The 27,847-nt window shown below is 39.3% G+C and overlaps 1 protein-coding gene across 1 annotated transcript in view; it reads left to right on the top strand.

Moving 5' to 3' along the window:
• The window catches only part of CYB5R4 (cytochrome b5 reductase 4), an 84,487-nt gene that overhangs the window by 7,029 nt on the left and 49,611 nt on the right, over nt 1–27,847 (top strand). Inside the window, exons 3-4 of the mRNA XM_065888853.1 lie at nt 19,311–19,411; nt 24,297–24,378. Of these exons, the coding sequence (XP_065744925.1) occupies nt 19,311–19,411; nt 24,297–24,378 (183 nt within the window). The remainder of the gene's footprint in view (nt 1–19,310; nt 19,412–24,296; nt 24,379–27,847) is intronic.

Here is a 27,847-nt window from a genome sequence, read left to right as displayed (position 1 = left end):
TGACTTAGCTTGTTCTGAGACAGAAGAACAGATGCTCAACTTTTCAAAGTTTCTCAGGGAAATACACTGTGGATAGACCAGTAACTTGGAATGAGGATTCTGCCAGACACAAAAAGCTCCTTTTGCCATTTGATAGGGTTTTTAATACCCTCCTTGCTTTCTCTCCATGCTGCGTACCTGTTTACCAGGTTCAGGTAACTGGCACAAAATGACCTCCCCACTGTGCCCAAGTGTCTTCTGCTGGCCTGGGTGAAGTGGAGGTCAGTTTCCCACGAGGATTTCTCAGCTGGTCCAGGCTATGGGCGTGTCTGAGCTGTTTCTGCAGTAGGAAGCCACTTTTTCAGAAAACTCTCTCATGTGAACCCTTGACATCCTAGCGCTATTAGATAAATGAGGCATCATTACAATACAGTCATACTTTTTTATTCATTTGATGTACTGATGGAGGTCAGGGACAGGTTTGCTATGTTTAAAAAGTAATACATGTTGCTCCCAGTTACATATCTCCTGTAATGATTTGAATGGATGTCACTCTTCTGGTAAGGTTGTTGATTTAAGGATAAATTCTTTTAAAGTTTCTGTTGGAGAATGTATTCTACCCTACTAATAATTAGGCTTTCCTCCCCACCCCCCGATTGCAAAGTAAGATGTGTCTTTTTTTTTTTCCCTTTTGACAGAGTTTGGATTTTAATTTTAATAAAGAAACATTTGATTTAGGCCCTGCCCTGGGACCCTCCACTCAAGGAGGAGAAGATAAATAACTGATAGACAAGTCTGAGTGAAGTGCCCTACGAGGGCTATAAAGAAAGTGATGTCAGATTGCAGGGAGGGAGACGTGTGGGTTAGGAAAATCAGAGACTCTTTTGTGATAGAGATAAGCCTTGAAAGGGTAGACAGGATTTCAACCGGAAGGGAGGGGGAAGTACACCCAAGCGGAGGGAAATGCTAACCAAGGGTCTAGACACAGAAAAGCTGGAGGTATGTTCTGGAGCTTAGGCTGCCTGTTGGAGAATTATAAGAAAGAAAACTCTGAAGGCATGTTAGGGCAGATTATGGAGATCCTTGAAAGCCAAGCTGAGAAATATGTTCTTAATTTTGATGGCAGTGTGAACTGTTGGAGGTGCTTGAATGTGGGGACAGAGAAGGCCTTGGAAAAGGTAGTCTGGTGGTGGGCATAGTGAATTGAAATGAGACTAGGAAAGCATTTAGCTCTTACAGAAGTTCAGGTGGTAATAGGTGAACCCGGATGTTGACAAAGGCAGCAAAGTAGGATGAATGAGGATGACAGACAAAGTAGGATGACAGACAAATTCCTGGTAATTTCTAACACAGTCCTCTGTGAAAGTAGAAGAAAGCACAGGACTGAATGTAATTGTCTTTTTCTTCTTAGCTGTTCTAATTTAAAATGTTAGTGATACCTTCTTAAAGGGAATGTATGCCAGTTTAGCTTTGAAGGTCAGTGCTAATGTTTGGACCCAAGTTTTAATCAAAGCTCTACCACAGGGAAGCATGGTATCAAGGTATATATTTTTTTCTTTTTTTAAAGTATTGGATTCTTCATTTTCTAACAATTGCCCCATTTTTAGATCAGTTCAAATTTCAGCTTGATCAGAGCAAGGGAGACACAGTGTCTCTTTAGAAAATATACACTTTGGCGTGGGTTTTTATAGCTAATATTTGGGGGACTTTTTTTTTTTTGGAGTACATAGCTGTTCTGCTTAATGTTCAGGTGTGCTAAATCTAGTTACGTTCGTAAAAATGATGGTGTAAAAAGAGCACTTGGCTGGCAGCTGACTGTAAAATGTGGGCATTGGTCTGGAATGATCTCAAAGGCAGGTTTATGGAGTTTCTGATTTGTTCACTTAATTCTCACCTTTCTCTGTAAAGTATGTAATTCCTATAATGCAATAGGAGTTAATTGGGACATTGAGGGACTGGATGGGAGAGAGATAGCTTTTTCAAAAATTTTGCTGAATTTCCCATTAATTCATGCAATTGTAGTTTTCTCTTTTATTGCTATTTCTCTCTGTCTCTCTCTCAAGAACTAAAGGTGATTTACAAATATGTGAAGCTTTGAACATGAACATTTAGGTGTTTGAATAAAAATCTAAATCACTAATCTGTGAGAGCTCTGTAGAGCCTAGATCAGACTTTGTTTTTTCTGTAGTATATTTTACTGTAGTATGTAATCAGTGTGGGTAATGATGTATTAAGTCATGAAATCTTTTGGCATCATTTTAATCTTAGGGTGAGGGGAAGTGTGGCCTGATACTCAATAACAGTCCATTTAAATAAATGATATTTCTAAAAAGTTGATTACAGTAAATATATTGGCCATTCTGCTGTTAAAAATTTAGTGAAGGGCTTCCCTGGTGGCGCAGTAGTTGAGAGTCCGCCTGCCGATGCAGGGGACACGGGTTCGTGGCCCGGTCTGGGAAGATCCCACATGCCGTGGAGCGACTAGGCCCCATGAGCCATGGCTGCTAAACCTGCGTGTCCGGAGCCTGTGCTCCGCAACGGGAGAGGCCACAACAGTGAGAGGCCTGCATACCGCAAAAAAAAAAAAAAAAAAAAATTTAGTGAATGCAGTTCCCCAGGTGGGATTTAACGGATTTCATTTATAACTTAGAAATGAACATACTTTGATTTCTCCTAATGCTGATTGTCATATACTAGTAAATTGAAGAGGCCTGCTTGAGACCGTTGTAAAAGTGACTTTTAATGGGTTTGTATTTTTCATGTTTCAATAACTAAAAAATCTTGGCAGATTGATTCCAAGAAATGGTATTTTTCCATTACTGTTTCCTAGATTTCTAGGTTCATTTACAGTAAACTTTTAAAAAATTTACTTGTATGACAGTAGTGTAAATTTTTATGAGTGCATCAATCCTCATTATTCCTGGGTTTCAAATTTGCCTACTCACTAAAATTTATTTGTAACCCCCAAATCAGCACTCATACTGCTTTCATAGTAATTTGAAGACGTGCACAGTGCAGTGAAAAATTGTTGCTGCCCGAGCACACGTTCCTAGCCGAGGTCAGACAAGGCAATGTTCTGCCTTCTTGTTCCAGCTCTCTTACGAGTGTCTTTTTTGCCGTTTTTTTAGTGCGACATTTTTCACATCCTGTGCTTTTCGTTGGTGATTTCACTGTATACATGCCCCCCGGCCCACAAGGAGAGTGCTGAAGTGCTGTCCCAAGAATGCGGTCATGTGCCTTCCAGAGAAAATATGTTAGATGAGCTTTGTTCAGCCATGAGTCATAGTGCTGTTGACTGTGAATTCAGCGTTCATGAATCTACAGTATGTATTGAATAATATGTCAAGCAGAACATACATTAAACAAGGTTATGTTTTGATTGGTTGACAAAAATGTGACCAGGGGCTTGCAGGAACCTCACCTTGTATTAATATTTTCCCTTAGCGGTGGTTCAGTGTTGGCTAATTCAGTGTTTGAAGTGAGTTTGTAGAACGTAACTGCCTAGAGTAATGAGAATCGACTGTGGTTCTTTAGGTTATCTTTTATTTATACTTCAGTAATAATAAAGTAAAATAAGTTTTATACTTTTTAGGTTAGATTCAAACCCACCAAGAAGAGAGCTGACTTTTTTTAACACCAAGTTCTTTTCTCCAGGTTTCCTTAGCTCCCTGCTTCAGTGCTGTTTTGAGAAACTAGTATTTCTGTCTCTAGCTGAGAAACTTTTTCTATCTGAAAATTTTCTTCTAGAAGCAGTTTTTCAAGTTTGGAACTAATGCTTTAATATATAATAGAAGGTATTATCACAGTAATATAGAGTGCCTGTAAACAATACTGTATTGTTATTCCAGTTAGCTCAACTATTCTGTACATTGTCTGCTTTGTGTAACAGCCTCCTTACTTGCTTCTTGACAGTTTGCGGATTCTCGAACAACTCCCTTCTGCTATCACTTGCTTTAGGAAATACAAACCAACATTTTTTCAGGTCTATTTCCTTTTATTCATCCATTTCTAATCTAATCTGTAGGTTCTCAGGTTGCCTATTATACACCACTTATGCAGGTAATCTAGTCTGTTGATTTTATTCTGTCCTACTGACATATGAGACCATTCCATTTCTTTTACTTTTACTGTGTCTTTATCTCCTTAATTGTTATTCAATCTCTTCTTTCTTTTTTTGACTCTTCCTCTCTGTACCACCCTTTCCATTCACTAAAAATCCACTAGAGGGGAAAAAACTGGTGTTCTGGGCGAGTGGAGGAGGGCCTCATCTAACCCTCAAGTGTTTTGCTTGATTGACACAGTGGTTTACAGACTTCAGCCAACATTTAGACATTTCCTTTATAAGAAAGTTTTTGATTACAAATTCAATTTTAAAGAAATTTTTAGGGCAATTCAAATTTTCTCTTTTTCTTGTGTCAGTTTTTATAAGTTACGTTTCTCAGTATATTTGTTAATTTCATCTGTTATTTACCATGTTGGCATAAAGTTGTTTATAACATGCTCTTATTATCTCTTTAATGTCTTTAGGTTCTATAGTGATAGACCCTTTTTCATTCCTAATATTGATAGTCTTTGGTTTTTTTCCTTTATCAGTCTTACCAGAAGTTTATCAGTCTTAACTTTCGGCTTTGATTTTCTCTGTTCCTTGTCCATTTTCTATTCACTGATTTCTACTCTTGTTACTGGGGAGGTGACTGTTTTAATTTCTCTTCTTCAACATTGGCATCTATACTTCTGTGGTGATAATTTGCTTGCAATAACTCTTGTTATAGTCTTAGTTAATGTCTGAATTACCTGGTAGCAGGAAATTCAGTGTTGGCATTTTTATCCCGATTTACATTTTAGCTGTTGCCATTATCTTTTTACCAGAGATTTTTGCTCACTTAAACTTATTATCCAGTCACATAATTCTCAGATTTTTAATTAAAATCACATATATAGCTCAGTATTCTTTATAAGAAGTGTTTTCTGTTTTTAAACAGCTTAGCAGGTTGATGATGTGTGAGATCTGTGCTATGTGCTAAGTGTTTACTTCTCCCAACAAACCTATGAAGTAGGTATTCTGATTCACAGATGGAGGCACTGAAACTTAGCGAATCCTCATTTTCCAAATGATGAAACTGCAGCTGAGAAAGTATATTAGTGGGGACTCATGGATGTAAGTGGCAGAAACTCCAGCCTAATTTGGTTTAAGCAGAAGGCTAAAAAGTTACAGGTGGAGCTGACTTGAGGTGAGGATTGGTACAGGGGCTCAGGTGGTGTCCTCAGGATCTGCTTTCACACTGTCTGTCAGTTTCCCTTCTGGGCTTGCTCCATTTTAGGACTAACTCTTCACAGCAGCAAGATGACCACAGCAACTGTAACCCCAGTTCTTTTCAGGTTCTTTTCCTTTTATCTAATAGCTAAAAGAAAAGCCTTGGAATTGGCTCCGATTGGCACAGTTTTGATCATGTTCTCGTTGCTGGAATTGTAGTTCTATTTAGGGGGAAATGGTGTACTTAATCACTTAAACCTAGGTCACAAGTTCATCCTGTAGCCTAGAGAGGGGCCACAGTGAAGAGTCAGGGAGGAGGATGTGACTCCTTGAAGAAAAACTGCTGCTGTTGCTGGAAGGGGAGTGGACGCTGGGTAGGGAAAACATTAATGCCCGCTACAGAGCATAGAGTAACTTGCCAAAGCCATAGCTGATGAGAATAGAGCCAGTATTTTAACCTAGGCAACCTGATTCTAAGCTGTTATGCTTAAACTACACTGTACTGCTTCCTGTTTTATCATATTCAACTCTAGATTGGATCCTGGCCTAGCCTTTATGCGTAACTCACTTTGAGTGCCATTCATGAATTAATTTATTATGAAATTACGATGGAGTGCCTGTTACTTGTAGCTCTTCCCTTGTGCTAAATAACATTGCTAATTAACAGTCATACAGGATAGCCTTCCAAGACAATTTTTATTTTTAGTAATTTAATGAAATATAGCTTTTGCTTTCTGTGTGACTTTGTGTGTAGTTGTCATTCATAAAAAATAGAGACTATAGGTTTTAACTTTCTCTTTCTCTATATTGGTTCACTCGTTTAATCAGTATTTCTTGGGGTCCACTATGTTTCATGCATGATACCAGGTTCTGGGGAGTGACATGGAAATTTAAAACAGAGCTGGCCCCTGCTCATGGAATTCACAATCTGGCAGGGAACACAAAGTGTTACTCAAGTCTGAGGAGTATTGTGAAGGAGAGGTCTGCTGTGCTAAGAGTGAAGATTCCAGGAGACTGAGTAGAGATGAAAGGTAAATGGGCATTAACCAGGCAGAGAGGAAGGGGAACAATATTACAGGTTCCGGAAAAAGTACGTGCAAAGTCTAGGTGGTGTGATTGTGTGAGAGAAAGAGCCCAAGTGCAACACATAGGTGTTCACTGTGAATATGAGGAACTTCAAGTTAGTGATACCTGTATTCTTTCTTCTCAGTTTCTTGTATTGGAAAGTCAAAGACATCATTCTTTCTAAGGCACACTCTTTCCTAAGGCTTGGCCCTTTATGTGCTCTTATCAGTCCTCTCCAGCGTCTTCTGTGACCTCAGGTAGTTGTTTATCCTACATTGTTGAAACACCCTCAGTTCTTTCCTTTCTTTCTTCCAACAGCTTCTTCCTTTCAAGTCTCCTCATTTTTTCTGGTCCTCTTGGACTTTGCTTCTTCCCCTGGACTTTCTTCCTCAGTATTTGATGTATGTCCTCTGTTAGAACATCTATAACGTTTTTGGGCCATTTCTTCTATTTTTGTCTTTTTATCTAAATTGAGTTTCAGGGTATTAATATGCAGCTTCTCTCCCTACCCCTAGCATCTAGTACAGGGCATGGCTCATGGGCAGTGTTCAGTAAATATCCTTTGAATCACATGTAGGACTTTTAAACCACATATGGTAGGGATATTTTAATGATTTCACAAAATAGTGACCAGTTGAGGGACTTTCATTTTTGCTGTTTCCAGGTTATTGGCTCTTAGAGTTAGGGAATATATCAATTCCTTAATCAAAAAGTTTGTTATTTCTGGACAGTTTTCTGATATATACTCATGGTCAGTTATTCATTTTTGAGCTCATAGAATGTGAGCTGCAGCCTGATGGGGATCCTATATTCTCTCTCCTTTGTACAGCTTCATATTTCCTTTTGCAGACTTTGCACACTGTAGGGGTTAAGTAAATATTGGAGATTTCTTCAGGGCCATTTTTTGCCATTAATATTTTCAATTAAACCTTTTATTTTGAAAAAGCTTCAGACTTTCAAAAAAAGTTGCAAAAGTGATGCTGTGAACTCTAGAAACCCTTCACATGGCTAGATTCACCCATTGTTGACATAGTCATCATTATATTTTAATGAATCCATTTTATCTTCACTACTAACTTATTCTTTATACCTTTTTGTCATCTTTGTTTTAGTCATTGCTGTAAGGGTTTATGATACACAATTTTAATTTATCACAGTCTACCTTCAAATAATATTATACCATTTTACATACAGTGTAAGAATATACTTCCATTTCCTTCTCCAGCGTCTTGTGCTATTATTGTTATTCATTCCGCATATGCTATAAATCCTGCGACATGTTACTATTTTTGCTTTAGACAGTCACTTATCTTTTAAAGAGATTAAGAAAATGAAAAAAATTACCCACATTTTTACCATATTCAGTGCTTGGTATATTTTTGTGTTGATCCAGATTTCCCTTAAAGAACTGACTTTCACATTTCTTGCACTACAGATTTGCTGGCAATGAATTCTCAGCTTTTGTTCATCTGAAAACATCTTTATTTTGCCTTCATTTTGAGGATACATTATAATTGGGTATAAAATTCTAGGTTGACAGTTTATTTTCCTCAGCGCTTTAAAAATGTCACTCCACAGCCTGGAGGGGTGGAATGGGGAGAGTGGGAGGGAGGGAGACGCAAGAGGGAAGACATGGGAACATATGTATATGTATAGCTGATTCACTTTGTTATAAAGCAGAAACTAACACACCATTGTAAAGCAATTATACCCCAATAAAGATGTTTAAAAAAAAAAAAAAGTCACTCCATCTTCTAGTTTGCATAGATGAGAACTCTGTTGTCAATTTTTTTTTTGAGGTACACGGGCCTCTCACTGTTGTGGCCTCTCCCGTTGCGGAGCACAGGCTCCGGATGCGCAGGCTCAGCGGCCATGGCTCACGGGCCCAGCCGCTCCGCAGCATGTGGGATCCTCCTGGACCAGGGCACGAACCCGTGTCCCCTGCATTGGCAGGTGGACTCTCAACAGCTGCACCACCAGGGAAGCCCTTGTTGTCATTCTTAATTGTTTTCCTGTAGAATGTAAGGCTTCTTTCTTCTCTGACTGCCTTTAAAATTTTACTTTGCTTTTCAGCAGTTTGACTATGATGTGGTTTTCCTTTTATTTTTTCTGCTTGGGGTTCTCTAAATTAACTTTAGGAAGTTTTGGGCCATTATCTCTTCAAATACTTCTACTCTTCTTTTGGGATTCCAGTTCCATATATGTTAGCCTGTATTGTTCCACAGCTCTTAGATGCACCATTCTGTTTTTTCACTCTTTTTTTTCTTTGTGTTTCAGTTTGATCATTTTTGTTGACTTTTCTACGAGTTTACTTATTTTTTCCTCTATTTTGTCTAGTCTGCTGATTAACTCATCAGAGGAATTCTTCATTCTGATATCATGTTTTTCATTTTTTGTGTTTTCATTAGGCTTCTTTGTATAGCTTTCATCTCTGTGCTGAAATTTCCCGTTTATTAAGTGTCAACCTTATTTTCTACTAGATCTTTTAATATATTAATTAGAGTTATTTTAATGTATCTGTCCTATAAGTTCCAGTATATGCACCATCTCTAAGTCTGGTTGTATTGCTGTTTTTCTCTGTTGACAGTGGGTTTTAACATTTTGAAAAATGTGTCTTACAATTTTTTGATTGTGTGTTACACATTGAATATAGATGAACAGTAGAACTTGAGGTATTTATACTCAGAGATGGTACACTTTTGGATGTGAGGGTGATCTGGCTGCGACAGCTGTCACCCCATTGATCACCAGGGTTGATTTGGCTGATCTGGATGGCTAGGCGGGTCTCCCCTTTCTCCCTCACCACTCCATGTGCATCCCTCTTGAAGCTGCATGCTTGGTTGAAGAGGATGACCTTGCCCGATAGAGGGGGATTGTTCTTCCGTCAAGGGTGTATGAGTAGCTGCGCTCCCCTGCTAGAACCTGCAAACAAGCTCTCAGGGTCATTTGTAGGAGAACATAGGGTAGTCAAGCTTCCAATACTCCACACACATCCAAATGAGCTGCTGCATGTGGCAGTCTGCCTTTCTTTAACAGAAGGAAAAAAAAAAAGAAATGGTACACTTTTTCTGGCAATTAGGTTGAGTCAGCTTAGTTAGTAGTTGATCTGGGTTTGGGGTGGTTGTTATTGTTGTCATTGGTGCACCCCTGACTTCAGATTCCTCCAGCAGTAGGTTACCGCTACCTTGTTTTTGATGCGGGGCCTTAGTGTTGGAGGATTTTTTCATTGTCCCTGTTCTACTCTTATTAACTGACAGCTTGCCCTATATACTTGCATAGGGTCTTGCCCCTCTCCCGGTGGCAGACTGCTCTTACTTCTTGTTTGATGCAAGACTTGTGGTGGTAGAAGGGGTTTTGCAGTTTTCCTGTTTCAGCCGCAGTCTTAGGCAGGTCCTGTTACCTGAGCCCCACGGGCTGAGCTTTCTCAGTGATCCTGTCACTTTCCCACTGCCTCTTAACTCAGTGCAGGGTTTAGGATGCAGGCACATTTCTTGCCCATGGCAGCTGAACTTTGCCTTATATCAGGAGGGCAGGAGGAGGACGGGGCAGAGGGCATGGGGTGTGAGCAATTACTCTGCCTGCCTTCCAGTCCTAGAAGTCATCTGTTTCATATCAGCGTAGGATCTCGGCCTGAGTGGGCTTTCTGTCCCTCCTCTAGTGTTTAGCTTACATTTGCCTAATGTAAACGCAGAGTGGAGGAGGATGTGTGTTTCCTGCCCTATCCAGCAGCAGCTAACCTTTGCCTGATATCAGTGCAGGGACTTGAGGATGGGAGGCTTTAGTAGCCCTTCCCAGCAACAGACTGCGTTTGCCGCGTGTCAGGGTTGATCTGCAACATGGGTGAATTTCTTGCTCCTTCCTCAGCAGTAGCTGATCCCCACCTTGTACTCCTGCAGGCCCAAAGTATAGATGGCCTTTTCTCGGTACTCCCGCTCTACCCTCAAGTCTTGGAGCAGGTACTACACACCTGGACCACCTATGGACCTTTCTCAGGTCTGCCCTGCTCACGCTATTTCCCATGAGCATCTCATGAGGTGCAAGACTATGAGAAAAGAATTGACTGCATGCAGAATCCCTTTGTGTCTGAGCCTCTCAGTGTTCTAAATTGGCACTAGTGCACACTGGGCCCTAAGAGAGTTGGTTAAAATTCCCGTTGTTTTATAGCAGCATCTCTTTTGCCTGTGCTCTGTCAAAGGTGAAGTGGTTCATATGTCCGATTTCCTCAGAGGGGCTTGTCACCCTGTGGAATTTAGATATTTGGTTGCCTTACCACATCACCTCACCGATAGACTCAGAAACTTGCAGCGTTTTGGGACTTCGCTGGTGGCGCAGTGGTTAAGAATCCACCTGCCGGGGCTTCCCTGGTGGCCCAGTGGTTGAGAATCTGCCTGCCAATGCAGGGAACACGGGTTCGAGCCCTGGTCTGGCAAGATCCCACATGCCACGGAGCACCTGAGCCCGTGAGCCACGGCTGCTGAGCCTGTGCGTCTGGAGCCTGTGCTCCGCGGCAGGAGAGGCCGCGATAGTGAGAGGCCCGCGCACCGCGATGGTGCGCGATGAAGAGTGGCTCCCGCTCGCCGCAACTAGAGGAAGCCCTCACACAGAAACAAAGACCCAACACAGCATAAATAAATAAATTTATAAAAAAAAAAAAAAAAAAGAAAAAAAAAAGAATCCACCTGCCAATGCAGGGGACACAGGTTCGAGCCCTGGTCCGGGAAGACCCCACATGCCACGCAACTACGGAAGCCCGCGTGCCTAGAGCCCGTGCTCTGCAACAAGAGAAGCCACCGCGATGAGAAGCCCGTGCACCACAAAGAAGAGTAGCCCCAGCTCACGGCAACTAGAGAAAGTCTGCGCGCAGCAAGGAAGAGCCAACACAGCCAAAAATAAAATAAATAAATTTATATATAAAAAAAAATCCTCAAAAAAAACAGCGTTTTTGGATTATCTGGTTTTTTTCTTTTTGTTAAGGGTGGGAGCAGTTTTTTCTTGTGGCTTTCTACTTCTTAAGTTCATCATTATACCTGTTTTTTTTCTTTTCCCAGCCATGCCGCTCAGCTTGCAGATCTTAGTTCCCCGACCAGAGAATGAACCTGGGCCCTCAGCAGTGAAATCGCGGAGTCCTAACCACTGGACTGCCAGGGAATTCCCCATCATTACATCTTAATTAATCTTTGCAGCTGGTTTGTTTCGGAAGATAGGAAATAACTCAAAGCATAAGGACATATTTGGGGTTTTTTTCCAGGTAACTAATAGCAAGGCAGTTCAGTGTTGGTAGCTGTCATTGGTAGCCCTAAGGCACAGGCAAACAGAGGGAAATGATCCCACGGAATAGGAAAGAGTGGGGTAGTCGGAAAACTGATCTTTTAGAGATAGGGTGTCTTGTTTATTACTGGTGTAAGTTGTAAACCCAGTTTAAGAATAGTAAACGTGTCCGGTGCTAGTAATGTTTGGTCATTATTCTCTCTAGGAGAAGTTTGTGGATTTTTAAAAAAATACTCAGAGTGTAACTGACTGCTCAGACTGTTGGTTAATTTTTCATGCTTTCACAGGTCAGTTTACTTTTAATGAAACTTAAATGTCAGGGCTCTTTTTCCTAATACTAATAATGTAACATAAGATGACCTTTGATAATTATGGCCAGTCAACCTTGTGAAGTGCTTGGAGGCCTTTATTACATTCCATTTAAATTTTCCTGGGCAAACTGAGGCATTCAGACCAGATTCTTTTAGCTCTTTTATTAATTAGACTGGCCATCATTGAAGTCGTTTGGTGCAGTTTGAAGCTCTAAGTTATATTCAGGACAGTTGCTGTCTGGTTCTCATTTCTCTGAGGTAGTGCTGGTCTCATTTCTAGTCTTTTTTTTTTTTTTCCTCTTAAAAACTGTGCACCAGAGCTTGGCAGTTAATAAGTACTTAAGATACTAATTTTAATTTTAGAGACTTTTGTCAAATGTTCTGCCTCTTCATAGTGAGAGTGATGGCCCAGAAAGGTGAATGGAAGTTCCACGTGTATGGGCAGAACATTTTTTTTTATGAATTGACTGGGGGCAGTGGCAGGGATCCCCAGCCTACTATATGTAAATCTTTTCTTTTAGGCTACAATCTTCTAATCATCTGCAAATAACTTCTGCTGCGATGGGTGGTAGGAGGTGGATCTTAGTGTTTTGACACGTAGACTTTTACTTCTCGTTTTTAGTTCAAGCCCCTCCTCCACTAATTGCCACTTCCCTGAGTGTAATGTGTCTCTGGTTCCTTGTCTCTAGAGAGTAAACCTACACTTCTTGTGGGTTGGGAAGGGGGCTTATTACTTGGTTGCCTCCTGCACCCTCACTTTCAGAACTACCTGGATTACTGATTACTCCACCTTTTGGGGGTTCTGCTGTACATACTGGCTTTGTTTATAGGTTCCCCTCCGATTTACACATAGGCCTTATTTTACCTTTCTTCACTCTGCTAAGTAAATTATTGCTTATGATTTGGCTTTCAGTCTTCCAAAACTTTACTGCTCTCATGTCCTCTTCTGATTTCTGTGTCTCTGTGGTTTTATGTCTTATTTATTCTTTGTAATCATTAGGAAGATTGCAGGAATGTGAGAGGCAATGTGTGCTTTTAATCCCAAAGTCCTGAGATACTCTATTATCCAACACCTCGCAAGCCTACATTCTATTATTCTTAAATACCAAGGCCACATTTACTTTAAATCATTATAAAATCCATTTATCTTTCATTAATATCTTTTCCATTTATCTCTATTGAAATTAGCAAGATAATTGCCTAGTTTTCTAAAATATTAGGCAGAATTCTGCTCTTAGGTGTAACTGATTAACTCCTTTTGGACTAAAACTCCAGCAAATACTGACTATAAATTGAGGACATATTAAAAAAAAAAACTATCTAAAAACACTGGTGAGCAACCAAAAGCAGACAGAAACTAGAGGGTAATGGCCATCTGTATTTAGAAGAAGGAACTGTCACTGGGTGAATTGCCATTTCCTGTGGCATTTGATTTGAGGTCATGCCCAAGTTGGTACTGTGAAGGGTGGCTAAAATTCAGATGGAGGCTCCCAGTCTTGAGTTGAAGAACTAGATGACAGAGTTTGGGGCATTTGTACTAACTGAAAAATGAGGAAGAAAATCCAGAAAAAGAGATCCAGAGAGGGATATAAACTGTCTAAATCTTGCATACGGACAAACTCTAGGCAGCCTAACTAAGGCTAAAAGGATTGAACAGAGGTTTTAGTTTCCATTCCCCCAAAGGGGAAACAGAGTTGAGAGTTTGAGGCCAGTCAAGTTAATTGCCTACTAAAACAGTCAGTACTCTTTGGAGGAATGTAACAGAATCCAGAATTTCTACAACATACTATTTACAGTGGCCAGAATATAATCCAAAGTTTCTAGACATGCTCAAGAGAAAAGGCAGTTATTAGAGACTGACCCTGAGATGATCCGGATGTTGAATTTAGTTCGCAAGGATTTTAAAGCACCTATTACAGCAATACTCAAGGAAGTAGGGAAACAGATGTATAATGAATGAACAAATAGGAGACTATAAAAAATGGGAATGTAGAACTGAGAAATACAATATATGAAGTAAAACATTTTACCAAATGGGCCTAATAGCAAACTGGACCTAACAAAAAGGAAGCTTAGTGAACTGGCAGATAGATTAATAGAAATTATCTGTAGAACAGAGAGGAAAATGACCCAAAGTAAAATGAATGGAGGCTCAGGGACCTCTGGGATAAAATAGAAATGTCTAATATATATTTATTTGGAATTCCAGAAGGAGAGGAATGACAGAATGGAACAGAAAAATATTTGAAGAAATATTGGCCAAAATGTTTCCAAATTTGGTGAAAGACATAAAATTGTCATTTCAGAAGCTTAGCAAAACCACACATGATCAATGCAAAGAAAATCACATAGGGACATGATATTCAGACTGTTGAAAGCCAAAGATAAAATCTTGAGAACAGCCAGAAGAAAAACACCTGGACGCTGTAAGAAGGACTGCTGAAGAGAATAAAATAACACCATCAACTCTGAATTCTATATCATTAAAGATACTCTAAGGATGAAGATGAAATAAAGACTTTTTTGGATAAACAAAAGCTACGAACTTAGCATCAGCAAACCTATACTACAAGGAGCTCTAAAGGAAATCCATCAGGTTAAAGGGTAATGATACCAGATGGAAACTCAGATCTTTAGGAAATAGTAAATATGTGAGGAAAGAGACAGGATTACTTTTTTTCCTCTTATCTTTTAAAAAATACATGACTTTCTAAAGCAAAACTATAACATTGTATTGTGGGGTTACATAAAGTATCAGGGATGGAGGGTGGTAAATTGTTCTTACATGTGAAGGGGTACAACATTGACTCAAGTAAACTGGTTAAACTTAGGGATATATATTGTAACCCCTAGAACAGTCACTTAAAATATAATGCAGATAGGTATACTAAAAAGCCAATAGATAAAATGAAATTCTCAAAAAACATTTGGTTAGCCCAAAAGAAGTCAGGGAAAGAGGAATAGAGACAAAAACAGAAAACTTGAAGGAAAAAAAAAGAAGAAGAAAACTTGGGGCTGAGGAGGGAGACTAATAAGATGGTAGCTCTGAATTCAATCACATCAGTAACTAATTTAAGTGTAAATGGACCAGTTATTCTAATTGAAAGATAAGGGATTTTCTGTGTGTGTATATGTATCAAGACCTAACTACATGATATCTGTGAGAGATATACTTTAAATATAAAGACACAGGTTGAAAATAAATGTGTAGGAAAAAGTATACTATCTAAATAGTAAATATAGGGAATTCCCTGGTGGTCCAGTGGTTAGGACTTGGTGCTTTCCCTGCCCTGGGCCTGGGTTCAGTCCTTGGTCGGGGAACTAAGATCCCGCAAGGCATGTGGCATGGCCAAAAAAACCCCAAAATGGTAAATATAGTAAGATTGGGCTAGATTAATAGCAGATAAAAAACTATTACCAAAGAAAAGACTCTTACTAGAGATAAAGACATTTTATAATGTTGAAAGGGTCATTAGGAAGACTTTATGCCTGATAACAAAGCTTCAAAGTACACGAAGCAAACATTAATAGAATTGAAAGAAAAAATTCAAATCCATAACCATTGTTGTGTATTTTAACACCCTCTTAGCAGTTGTTAGAACTAGATAAACATCAGACGTAAAATAATGAAAACAATATGCAGTTTCTTTACTGAACACAAGATGGCAAAGTAGTCACAGTACTTGCAAAAATGGATCTGCGTATTTGAGTACAGTGAAATATGCCATGATTTTACTATGTGAGCACACCCTTTTCCTTCATTTATTGTAGAGCCAACAAAATGAACAGTGGTGATTAGTGAAATAAACAGGAATACTGCAGTATAGTAGCATAATACTTTGTATATACATGATAGACGTTAAATAAACTTTTGTTGAATTAATGTAATGTGGGGCTTTGGAGTTACATTTGTGTTTGACTTTTAAAACAAATTATTTTAAAAGCTAATTATAAAATTACCACTTTTACTTATAGCAGTAGTTCTTAAACTTTTTGGTTTTAAGATCCGTTTACTCCTTTAAAAATTACTGAGGACCCCAAAGAACGTCTATTTATCATGGTCATATCTATTGATGTTTACCCTTCAGAAATTAAAATTGAGAAATTGAAAGAATTTAAAAAATTGATTTAAAAATAAACTCACTGTATGTTATCATAAGTAATAATATTTTCATGAAAAATAACTATATTTTCCAAAACAAAACATAGTGAGAAAGTGACATTGTTTTACATGTTGGCAAATATCTTTAATGTATGGCTTAATAGATAACAACCATATTCTCATATCACCTTCTGCATTTAATCTTGTACACTTGTGAAATAATTTTTTTGTGTGTGTGTGTGAAAGAATTTTTTAAAAAAGGCAGGCAGCATCTTAGTATTGCTATGAAAAAGTTTTGACCTTGGACCACCAAAAGAGTCTTGAGCTTTGCAGGAGCCCCCGGACCATAGTTTGAAACTCTCTGACTTACGACATAGAACAAAGAAAAAGTGAAAAATTACTAGTTAGTGGGTGTGTGGCCTGAACCATGGGGATGCCCTTCCCTCCTTATTAGTGGGCTGTCAGGGTTCACATATATGGGTACCTAACCTGAAAAATTGTGGGAGCCCCATCTGGGAGCTAGATTAATAGATATGAAAGGTCCACTTGTATCTTCCATTGTGCTGTGTCATCTAGAGCTGGGGGTTGAGAATAGTTTGGGTCATGCTGCAATCCAGTTCTGTGTTCAGTTATCTGAGATATGAGGTGTGATTCAGGTTCCACAGGTGGCAAAAGGCTTTTCCTCTCTAAGGGGAGTTGGAGTAGTGACTAAAAAAAGAGCGGTCTGGAATTGGAACCTTCACATATTGCTGCAGAGAATGGAAAACAGTTCCTCAAAAGGTTAAACATAGATTGCTGTGTGACCCAGGAAGTTCACTCCTTGGTATATACTCAACAGAAATACAAATATATGCCCACACAAAGCCATGTGCACAAATGTTCATAGCAGCATTATTCATAAAAGCTAAAAAGTGGAAACAGCCTAAATGTCCCCGAGCTGATGGATGGGTAACTAAAATGTAGCCCATCCATACATGAAATATTATTCAGCTGGAAAAAGGAAGTACTGATACATGCAACACCATGGATGAACCTTGAAAATAGTATACTAAGTGAGAGAAGGCGAACACAAGAGACCACAAATTGTGTGATTCCATTTATGTGAAATGCCCTAAATATTTAAATCTAAAGAGACAGAAAGTACCTTTGTGGTTACCTGAGGCTGGAGAAGATGGGAGGAATGCTACCTGAAAAATGTTTCTGCATGTTGTTAAATTGTACTGTATGTTATGTGGTCCACGGCCTCTGTATAGGGACTCAGATCTTTGCAATATCAATATCAAAAACTCGAAGGGAGTCTTCTGCCTTTAAATAACTAATGAGTCTCTGTTTGTTTGTTGTTCCATTTTAATACTTTTTAAGATCTGGTAATGAGACCACTGTAACTAGTATCTCCTTTGGCCTTAGCTTCTAGGAAGTTCAGGACCGCATTTAACTGCTCAATCATAGTAAAACTGTTAGCTAGGCTAGGCAACTGGTATATTTTCTTTTCTTCTACACGTTTTAGTGTGTGTTTTTAAAATTTGTACGCACAGACTTACACAAACTTAAAGTTAATATGTTACTGTAAGATGCCCATAGTCTTTATCAGTAGCAGTTGGGGTTTAAATTACAACAAAAATATATGTGAAAAACCAGAGGCAGCGTCTGCCAAAATGGAAGAGTTCTTTGTGTGTAAAATGGCAACATTAGTTTTCAGGTTATACCTGAAATGATACTGATCCTTGAACTAAGCTTTTCAACAAGCAGTTTTAAACTAGATGTTATATCTTTAAAAGCCTATTGGGAATAATTCTGATCCTAATCATTACTTCAGACATTTGTGGTCTGTGGAATTTGGAGCATTAAACAATAGCAAAAATTCCTTCTAAATTTGGTGGGGAAAGGTGAATGGGGAAGGAGAGACAGGGGAACTCTGCCAGTTTTTTTTTTTTTTTTTTCTTTTCCTGACTTTTTTGGAGGACTGCTGGAAGAGAGATTTTGTGAATTTACTTCTTTTTGTGAATTGCCTTTAAGCAATTTTATAAAGAAACCTGGACTGCTTGGTTATTTTCCAAAATTAAACTGGTGGAAAAATTACAGTACCTTTCTTGAGTCTGAAATTCAACTACTTTCCTTCCAAGATTATTATATAGGATGAACATTTAAAATTATCTGAGGTTATTTAAATTCATGGAAGTCATTACATAAGGAATAGTCCTGGATATAAGAAAACCAGTTGTCCTCCTTGCACTCTTGAGGAGTCTTGAGGGCTGGATTTGTCTGCTCTCTAGTTTACTACAAGTGAAGGATTCAAAAGGAATTCACTTCCTTGGGTAGACTATTCATTGAGCTATTCTCCTATATTTCTTGTTCCCTATTCCTTCTTCTTAAAAAAATAAAGACATAGTTAAATATGTGAACAGATAAAGTAAATATTGGGGAAGATGAAAGGATTATTAAGATCTAAATAATAATCTTGGTTCCTTGCGCAACTGCAGAGAAGAATTGTGCTTGCTTTCGCAGACCGTGCCTCAGTGGCCCAGTCACCATCTCAGCCTTTACTGAGATGATCAACAAATGGGTGACAGCTCCATTCTTTTTCATCAGATTCTCCTGCCAGGGCAGTAGAGGACGATGAAGTGGTAGTATGAGAGAGAGAGGTGGGGGCAGAGAGAACTGTTAAATATTATATACGGTGTTTCATTATTTCTTTGCCTTAGGAGGCAGTTCTCTATAGGTGTTTGCACACCTGCATAGCTTGCGAGCAGATGCGCCGACTGTCCTCGTTCTAGGCAGTCTTTTCAGGGATGTTTGCGTAGTGCACGACCTTAGATGGTAGAGCTAGTGTCTCCCTCTAGAGTAAAGGACAGCTTTGCTTACTGTTCAGTATAATAGAGATCATGTCTCCCTCCACAGCAGAGGGCCAGGTGTATTTACTGCCCTTTAGAAAATGTTCGCACTTCCTAAGCTCAAGGTTGCTCTTCCGTCATGAAGCACATTGAGTTTACAGGTGTTATCTGGCCCTCTTCACATAGCTCTGTGGGAATTGGGGTTCAGGGAACTCTTGCAGATGCTGATATTCTAGTTACCTCTACTGATGTAAGTACTAAGCTCCCCTTTGTTTCTAACCTGGGAGTCTCGTGTTTTCTGTCAGGACCCATGAAACTGGCAGGCTAACTTGTTAGCTTGCAAGTATGGTGAAATCTCAGACCCCTCATATTCTTAATACTTCTAAATAATGGTTTGTTAAATGGAATGTATTTGGAAAAATTTATTGAAACTTCGATTTCTAATTTGTGCAGTTTGTAAGAAGTTCATTTAGGGTGTTATTTCTCCTTATTTGATGTAGGGTTTGTTTATAATGTCAGCCCGTACATGGAGTATCACCCTGGTGGAGAAGAGGAACTTATGAGTGCAGCGGGATCAGATGGTACTGACCTTTTTGACCAGGTAAGGTGCTGAAAGTGACCATTCCCTCACAGTGGAGGAGTGCTCTTAGGTTCAGCAGTGCGACAGTGGTAGAAAGAAAGAAAATAGTGGCATAAATTTCAGACGTGTGGCTTGAATTTTGAAGTGTGGGAAGATGCTCATAAGTAACAACTGTTCGTTTAATTTGAATTATTTTACTAACAGTTTAGAGTTGCTCTCAGATCTGTATCTGGGAGTTTACTCTTAAGTGTTTGCTGGTCCTCTGCTGGTAACTGTTTACTCAGTTTTGATCAATTTTGATAATGGTGATGACTGACTTATAGGAGGCGGTGACCATTAGAGGAAATAACAAGTCCCTTAGCTTCTTTGCTCATTTGGGGATTGTTACATAATCAGCCTGTCTTGCTGTACTAAGTCTGCATATTATGTAGAAAGATCATTAATGAATAGAAAACATTTTTCCTAGAGATAGCAGAGATTCTGTAGTATGTGTCAAAAGATACTTAAATTAGTCACTTTTCCCCCTTATATTTATTAAAAACAATGATTAGCTCTTATACTGTTTAAAAATCATGTAGAATATGATAATTACTATCAATTGGCTGAACTGCTATTTTGAAACAACTATCTTGAGAAGAATAGAAATTGGTCTTTGTCTCACAAATGCTTTATTTTGTATTTTAGCGATGATTAACCATGTTGTAGTACTGGGTTTTTACCATCTGAGATACCTGTATCAGATTGGGTTATTTTTAGAGTTGCGTTCTGAACAAATGAAATTTGATTTCTGTTCCTCTTACCTTCTCATCCGTTGTAGGATTTATTTTTTGACCAGGATACCAGAAATACAATTTGTTTTGTATTTTAATGTACTTACATGCATCTGCTTAAATAACCGAATCTCATTTGCTGTTAATGTTTTTCCTGGGTTGGAGAAAAGTCATTTTCACCCATTGGTGTTAATAGGATTCTCCTTGGGAGGTCCTCATTGCTGATTTAAATTCCCGTTGTCATTTGATGTTTGTTATTGGCTAGCAGTGCAAGCCAAATAGAAAGTTTGGGAATATTTGCCGGAAAACTTGTCTACCACACTTTTATCTGTCCTGTGTCAACTGAAAAAAAAATTCACAATGTGAGAGTTGTGAGTTAAGTTTTATTTGGGGCGAAATGAGGACTGTAGCCTGGGAGACAGCATTTCAGGTAGCTCTGAGAAACTGCTCCCAAGAGGTAGAGGGAGAGGTCGGTATTGTATGATTTTAGTGAAGAGGGGTGCGTGGAGTCAGGCACGCATTTTGGCAGATGCTTGCTGCTAGTTACGAGGAGCAGATGCCACCTTAAATGATCTTAGTGCTTTTCTAGACATGAGAAGATGCAGGAATTTGGGCTCGTAAAATCATCTCCTGAAAATATCTAACTCTCTGAAGGCCTGTTCTGCCAGTTTTTCCCAGAGTACAGAGTGGGTCATTCCTGCTCTCCACCCTGCACTCCTTTCGGGGGGGTGTTGAAGGTCAGCAGCTGCGGTGGCTAGTGACTTAGTCCTTGAAGAGGCAAGATGGCAAGTACCAGTTTTTAGCTGGCACCTATAACCTCTTGATGCTGAATGTACTCTTCCCCAAGAAGAGTTTCCGGTAACATCTAGTCCTGTTTATATTTCTTAGTGTTGTGCGATTATATGGACCTTGTTGAAATAAGTTTGTTTTGGGGAAGTCACAAGAACTGCTATATTGTTAAATTCTTTAGCAGTTTCAACAGTACTTTTTTTGACCAAAAAAAAATGCACAACCTAAAAGTTGAGAATTATGTTTTATTTGAGGCGTTACTGAGGACTGTAGTCTGGAAACAGCCTCTCAGATAGCTCTGAGAAACTGTTCCAAAGAGGTAAGGGAGAAACCAGGATATATAGGAGCTTTTGCTGGGAAAAAACATGTAGTAGAACATCGAAACATTACTACTAATCACAAAAAACAGGCATCTCAGTTAATTATTTTAGTGCTTTTCTGTGTATGGGAAGATGCAAGAGTCTGGGCTTGTTGAAATTGTTCCTTTAATATGCACCTTAACTCTCTAGCGCCAGTATCCTCTTTTTCTCCATCCTGAATTCCTCTTAGGCCACACCATCGGGGGCGGCTGCAGTGGCTTGATGGCTTTATGGCTGCGACATCCTTTGATTACTGAAATGTCAGGCTACACCCTTTGTCCACACTTTAGTTATCAGATTGCTGCATTCCCCTTGGCTTTAATAAGACCAATGATGTTTATTTACGACTTTTACTCACCACAGAAGTAAACAACTTGATAAAATTCTAGAAACAGTGGTGAAGTGTCTTATATCTTTAATATCTAGTATTTGAGTTGTACAAAGAATATTAAGTAATCTCTTTATCATCAGACTTCTGTCTCTAGTTTTGATCTCACTTCTGACTTCTCATTTCGCATTTCCAGTTGGCTGATGGGCGATTTGAAAACCTGTTGGCAGTTGAACTCAGTGTGCCCTCAGATAATATCAACTCATCTTCTGCCCTTTGTTTTTTCTACTGTTTCCTGTTTCTGGAAATGGGAACTTGAAACCACTTGAGTAATCTTTACCTTCTCTCATTGTATTATTGAAGTGATCACCTGGACCTGTGCCAGGGTCTTGGCCCAGGTCGAGATCCCTTGTCTCAGCCTGGGAGGTTCTTTTTCTGCTTGGATTCGTATAGCCAATAACAAAACCAGTGCTGAGACTGGAACAGCACAAGCTTTATTCGGTGGCCAAAGAATGGAGAAGCAAGAACTAGTTTGCAGATCAACTTCTCAACCTGACTCAGGCTGAGACACCATATGTATAGGAAGGTTGAGGTAAAATGGAGGGAATTGAGTAAAGGGTGGGAGGAATATTCATGACTTATCCGAGAACTGGGGGTGTGTTTGGACCAGGAACTGAGGCAACACTCCTTTTCAGTCCTTTTTTGGGCTCTTCTGGTTGTTGTCATGGCAGTTGTCAACTGTCATGGCGCTGGTGGGTGTGTCACTTTTAGCATGCTAATGTATTACAGTGAGTGTATAATGAGGCTCAAGGTCCACTGGAGTTTAGGACTTCTGCCATTTTGGGCCTAGTTAGTTCTAACCAGTTTAGAAATTTCTCTGGGAGCAGCTTCCTCCTTTTGTATTTGGGCCTGAAACTCGATAAGGGCAGTTAGTTTCCGTCTGAGGGAGGGGCAGGAGTATGGTTCTGGGGCAACAGTCTTGGTAACAAATGTGCCTCAACATCTAATCACTGGCGAACTTCTATGATGCTGTCTTTAAACATTGCACCTTTTCTGTCTTCCCACTGCCTTAGGTCAAGTCATCATCACCCTCTCTAGCCCTAATATTTTAATACTGTCCCGGTATCTTTACCTTCAGTACCAATTTAGATAACATGACAGCTAGAATAGTATTCTTAAAGACAATCATCTTAGCACCTTGTTCTGCAAGTTTCAGAGGCTCACCAATGACAGTGTAATAAATTCAAAGTCATTAGTCTGGCATTTGAGGGCCTAAAAATAATGTATCAAGGTAAATATTCTCAACATGCAACTTGCTTTGGAACTGAAGTGCTTTGAGCAAATCACCAGTTCCATGATAGACAAACCCCATACCTTTGTCTCTTTGACTATCCTTCTCCTTCATCTATCTGTTAAAATTCTACCCAACCCCATAACCCCAGAGATGGTGCTTTACACATTACTGGAGACTCCATAACTATTTGGTAAATAAAATTTCAATTTATATTAATTAGTGTGCATTTATAAGTACATATATATTTTTTACATATTTTCTATTTTAGTGTATATTTATTTACTCAGGAACATACATAAAGATTCTGGTGTCAGTATTATTTGACCTGATTATTTAGTGATTATATAGCATGGAACAATATATTATGATTTTCCTTTACTGGTCTTTTACAATTGGACTTTTAGGTTGTTCCCAATATTTTGCTAATATAACTAGTGCTATGATGAGTATCCTGGTGCCTTCATCTTTGTGTATATGCAAATATTTTCTCAGGTAAATTCCTGAATTACTGAAAGGAAGAGCTGCATATTTTAAGGCTCTTAATATATATTGAGAAGATGCCCTCCAGAAAGGTTGTTTAAATTTAATTCCCACTAGTAATTCTGGCAACAAATACTGTCAGTTGTTTCCCTTGAAGTGACAGTCTCACTTTGTTCATTTAGAAGAAAATGTCTATCAGATACCCAAGTCTGAGTAACTAGTTTATAGGTCATTCTTTTTCTTTTATGGGTAAATAGCCCTTCAAGAAAAAACACAGTTTAATAGGCAAATCAAACAGTTGCCTAAGTGTTTTTCCTCGCAGCAACCACCTTACTTAGCAGCAGAAGTGTTTTTGAGAACTTCCCATTTTGTCACACAGCATATAAAAAAGACCTGTAACCAAGGGTTGAGGTTTAAGAAAATTAATTGTCTTTTCTACTTCATGAAGGATATTCTTAAATGAAACGAACTCCCTCCAGCCCTGTGGGTCTGTGGTGGTAAGCAGTGTGATGATTGAGACCACTGCCTTGATTTGTGCTAAGATGCAAACTGGTTTACCCACCGTTGCTATTTCAACATCACTGCAAATGTCAATACAATGAAAAAGGCAAATAACATCTTAGTATTATTATGAAACTAATCGACACCTCATGGGCATCTGAAAGGGCGTCAGTAACCTCCAGAGGGTCTGTACACAACACTTTGAGAACATTGTTCTAAAGTCCCTATATATGCTTCCATTTTGTCACTCCCTTGTTGGCTAATTGAATCTGCTTCTTAGTTTTTCAGAGCTGTGTAAGAATATTTAGTTTTCATCAGAAAAAAATTAGGGCATCTCATGGAGTTAGAGTCATGTTGCTTTTCTGCTATTTTTCTCCCACACCAGGTTCATCGTTGGGTCAACTATGAATCCATGCTGAAAGAATGCCTGGTTGGCAGGATGGCCGTTAAACCTGCTTTTCCTAAAGGTACGTGGAGCCAGGGCGAAACTGGCATTGATGTGTGATACACATGGACTGTCTTTTAGGTGGATTTCAGCAAATAGATTTAAAGAAATCACTAAATTGTTCTCATTTCACTGGTGCCCTGTTCTAGCCACTGTAAAGATTTTACTTTAGTTCTTTAGAATGAAACAATGACTTTACCTTAAAAATTTGGCATGTTTTGAGAGAACATTCATAGTGTGGAGAATAAGCATAATGGAAGTGAAAGAACTTTATTTACTTAGTTTTCATTAGTCTTTTATTCTCTTGTTACATAGAGTAGCTCGAACAGTTGGTTAGAGGTGACTTTTAGACTAGTTTCCTAAAATTTGATTTTTTGAATATGTAATTGTATTCACATGACTCAAAAATCAGAAAATATAAAAAGTTATACAGTAAAGTTTCCCCTCTCAGCTTTGTCTCCCATTTGCCTTGAACTTTTCCACTCCTTGACTCTTTACCCTAAAAACTGATTTTAAAGTACTTTTAAAGAAACCAATTGCTTGGGACTTCCCTGGTGGTCCAGCAGTTAAGACTCTGTGCTCCCAATGCAGAGGGCCTGGGTTCGATCCCTGGTCAGGGAACTAGATCCCGCATGCATGCCGCAACTGAGATCCTGCATGCCGCAACTAAAGATCCCATACACCGCAACGAAGATGCCACGTGCTGCAACTAAGACCTGGTGCAGCCAAATATATAAATAAATGTTAAACAAACAAACAAAAAAACGATTTCTTTCCCTTACCTTCCAAACTGCCACTCAACAATCGGCATGGTGTTGGAGATCATCTCTTTCCTCCTAAGCTTCTTTTGGAAGAGCACACTTTGAAAAGTTTAGACAGGCAGTTGGAGTAGCAGGAGTACTTTGCTTAAATCCTTTACTGTAGATGGAACCGAGTCGTTTCTTTTGAACAACTCCTGATTTTGACATCCAAATTAGGAATACATTGGCTTGTTTGAGCTGACTCTGCTACTATTTATTTAGTTCAGTGAGTTTTGTATTTCCAGGCCTTACTGTTAGAGGCCTGTGTCAGCTGTATAGAAATAGCACAGGCGTACCTAGATTTGAACCCTAGCTCCATGGCCTCTTGGCTGTGCCATGAAGATGGCAGTTTCTGTCTCTGAGCCTCAAGTTTTTTCGTCTGTACACAGATTCATAGGGCTAAGAATTAGTGTAAGTAAATTAGCATGAATGTAACAGAGGCTCAAAAAGTATTTTTTCTTTCTATCGCTATAAAACAAATAAGCAGTACACGCATACAGGCATACTTCAGAAGTATTGCAGGTTCAGTTCCAGACCACTGCTGTAAAGCAAATATTGCAATAAAGCAACTCACATGAATCTTTTGGTTTCCCATTGCACATAAAAGTTATGTTTACACTCTATTCCAGTCTATTAAGTGTGCAATAGCAGTATGTCTGAAAAAAAAAACAACATACATACCTTAATTTAAAGACACTTTGTTACTGAGAAAAGCTAACCATCATCTGAGCCTTCAGAGAGTTGTAATCTTTCTGCTGGTGGAGGGTCTTGCCTTGATGCTGATGGCTGCTGACTGAGCAGGGTGGTGGCTGCTGAAATTGGGGTAGCCGTGGCAACTTCTTAAGATAAGACAGCAGTGAAGTTTGCCACGTTGATTGATTCTTCCTTTCATGACGATTTTTCTGTAGAGTGCAGACATGTTTGGTAGCATTTTACCCACAGTAGAACTTCTTTCAAAATCAGTCAGTCCTCTCAAATGCTGCTGCTGCTTTATCAACTATGTTTCTGTACTATTCTAAATCCTTTGTTGTCTTTTCAACAATCTTAACAGCATCTGCACCAGGAGTAGATTCCATCTCAGGAACCACTTTCTTTTCTCATCCGTAAGAAGCAATCCCTCATCTGTTCAAGTTTTATCATGAAATTGTAGCAAGGATTGTAGCAAGTCAGTCACATCTTCAGGCTCCACCTCTAATTTCAGTTCTCTTGCTGTTTCTACCATGACTGCAATTATTTCCTCCACTGAAGTCTTGAAGCCCTCAAAGTCATCCAGGAGGGTTAGAATCAACTTCTTCCAATCTCCTGTTAATGTTGCTACTTTGACCTGTTCCCATGAATCAGGAATGTTCTTGATGGCATCTAGAATAGTGACTCTTTCCAGAAGGTTTTCAGTTGACTTTGCCCAGATCCATCAGAGGACTCACTATCAGTGGGAGCTATAGCCTTACAAAATGTATTTTTTAAATAATAAGACTTGAAAGTCTAAATGACTCTTTGATCCACAGGGCGCAGAATGGATGTTATGTCAGCAGGCGTGAAAACAACGTGAATCTCATTGAACATCTCCATCAGACATCCTGGGTGACCAGGTGCATTGTCAGTGAGCAGTAATATTTTGAAAGGAATCTTTCTTTTATGAGCAGTAGTTTTCAACAGTGGGGTTAAAATATTCAGAAAACCATATTAAGAGATATGCTTTATTATTCCATTTATAGAGCACAGGCCGGGTAGATTTAGCATAGTTCTTAAGGGCCCTAAGATTTTCAGAATGGTTAAGTGAGTCCTGGCTTCAACTTCAAGTCAGCAGCTGCATCAGACCCTAACAAGAGAGTCAGCCTGTCCTTTGAAGCATTGAAGCCGGGCATTGACTTCTCCTCTCTAGCTATCAAGGTCCTAGATGGCATCTTCTTCCAGTAGAAGGCTGTTTCATCTACACTGAAAATCTGTTGTTTAGTGTAGCCACCTTCGTTAATTATCTTAGCTAGATCTTCTGGATAACATGCTACAGCTTCTACATCAGCTCTTGCTGCTTCCCTGTGAACTTTTATGTTATAGAGATGGCTTCTCTCCTTAAACTTCATGAACCAACCTCTGCTAGCTTCATACTTTTCTTCTGTACCTTCCTCTCCTCTCTCGACCTTCATAGAATTGAAGAGATTAGGGTCTTGCTCTGAGTTAGGCTTTGGCTGAAGGGAATGTCGTGGCTGGTTTAATCTTCTATCCAGATGACTAAAACTTTCTCCATGTCATCAGTAAGGCTGTTTTGCTTTCCTGGAGTAGCACTTTTGATTTCCTTCAAGAACTTTCCCTTTGCATTCACACTTGGGCCGACTGTCTGGTATAAGAGGCCTAGCTTTCAGACTGTCTTGGCTTTTGACATGCCTTCCTCACTAAGCCTAATCATTTCTAGTTTTTGATTTAAAGGGAGAGTCGTGGGACTCTTCCGTTCACTTGAACACTTAGAGGCCATTGTAGGGTTATATTAATGGGCCTAATTTCAGATGGTTGTGTCTCAGGGAATAGGGAGACCCAAGGAGAGGAAGAGACATGGAGAACTGGCCAGTCGATGGAGCAGTCAGATCACACATATTTATAGATTGAACTTGCAGTCTTATGTGGGTGCAGTTTGTGGTGCCTCAAAATAGTTACAATGGTAACATCAGAGCACTGCTCACAGATCACCGTAACAAA

The sequence above is a fragment of the Phocoena phocoena genome, chromosome 12, assembly GCF_963924675.1.
Source record: "Phocoena phocoena chromosome 12, mPhoPho1.1, whole genome shotgun sequence".
In the NCBI taxonomy this organism is placed as follows: domain Eukaryota; kingdom Metazoa; phylum Chordata; class Mammalia; order Artiodactyla; family Phocoenidae; genus Phocoena; species Phocoena phocoena.
This window is presented reverse-complemented; position numbering and strand designations above follow the sequence as displayed.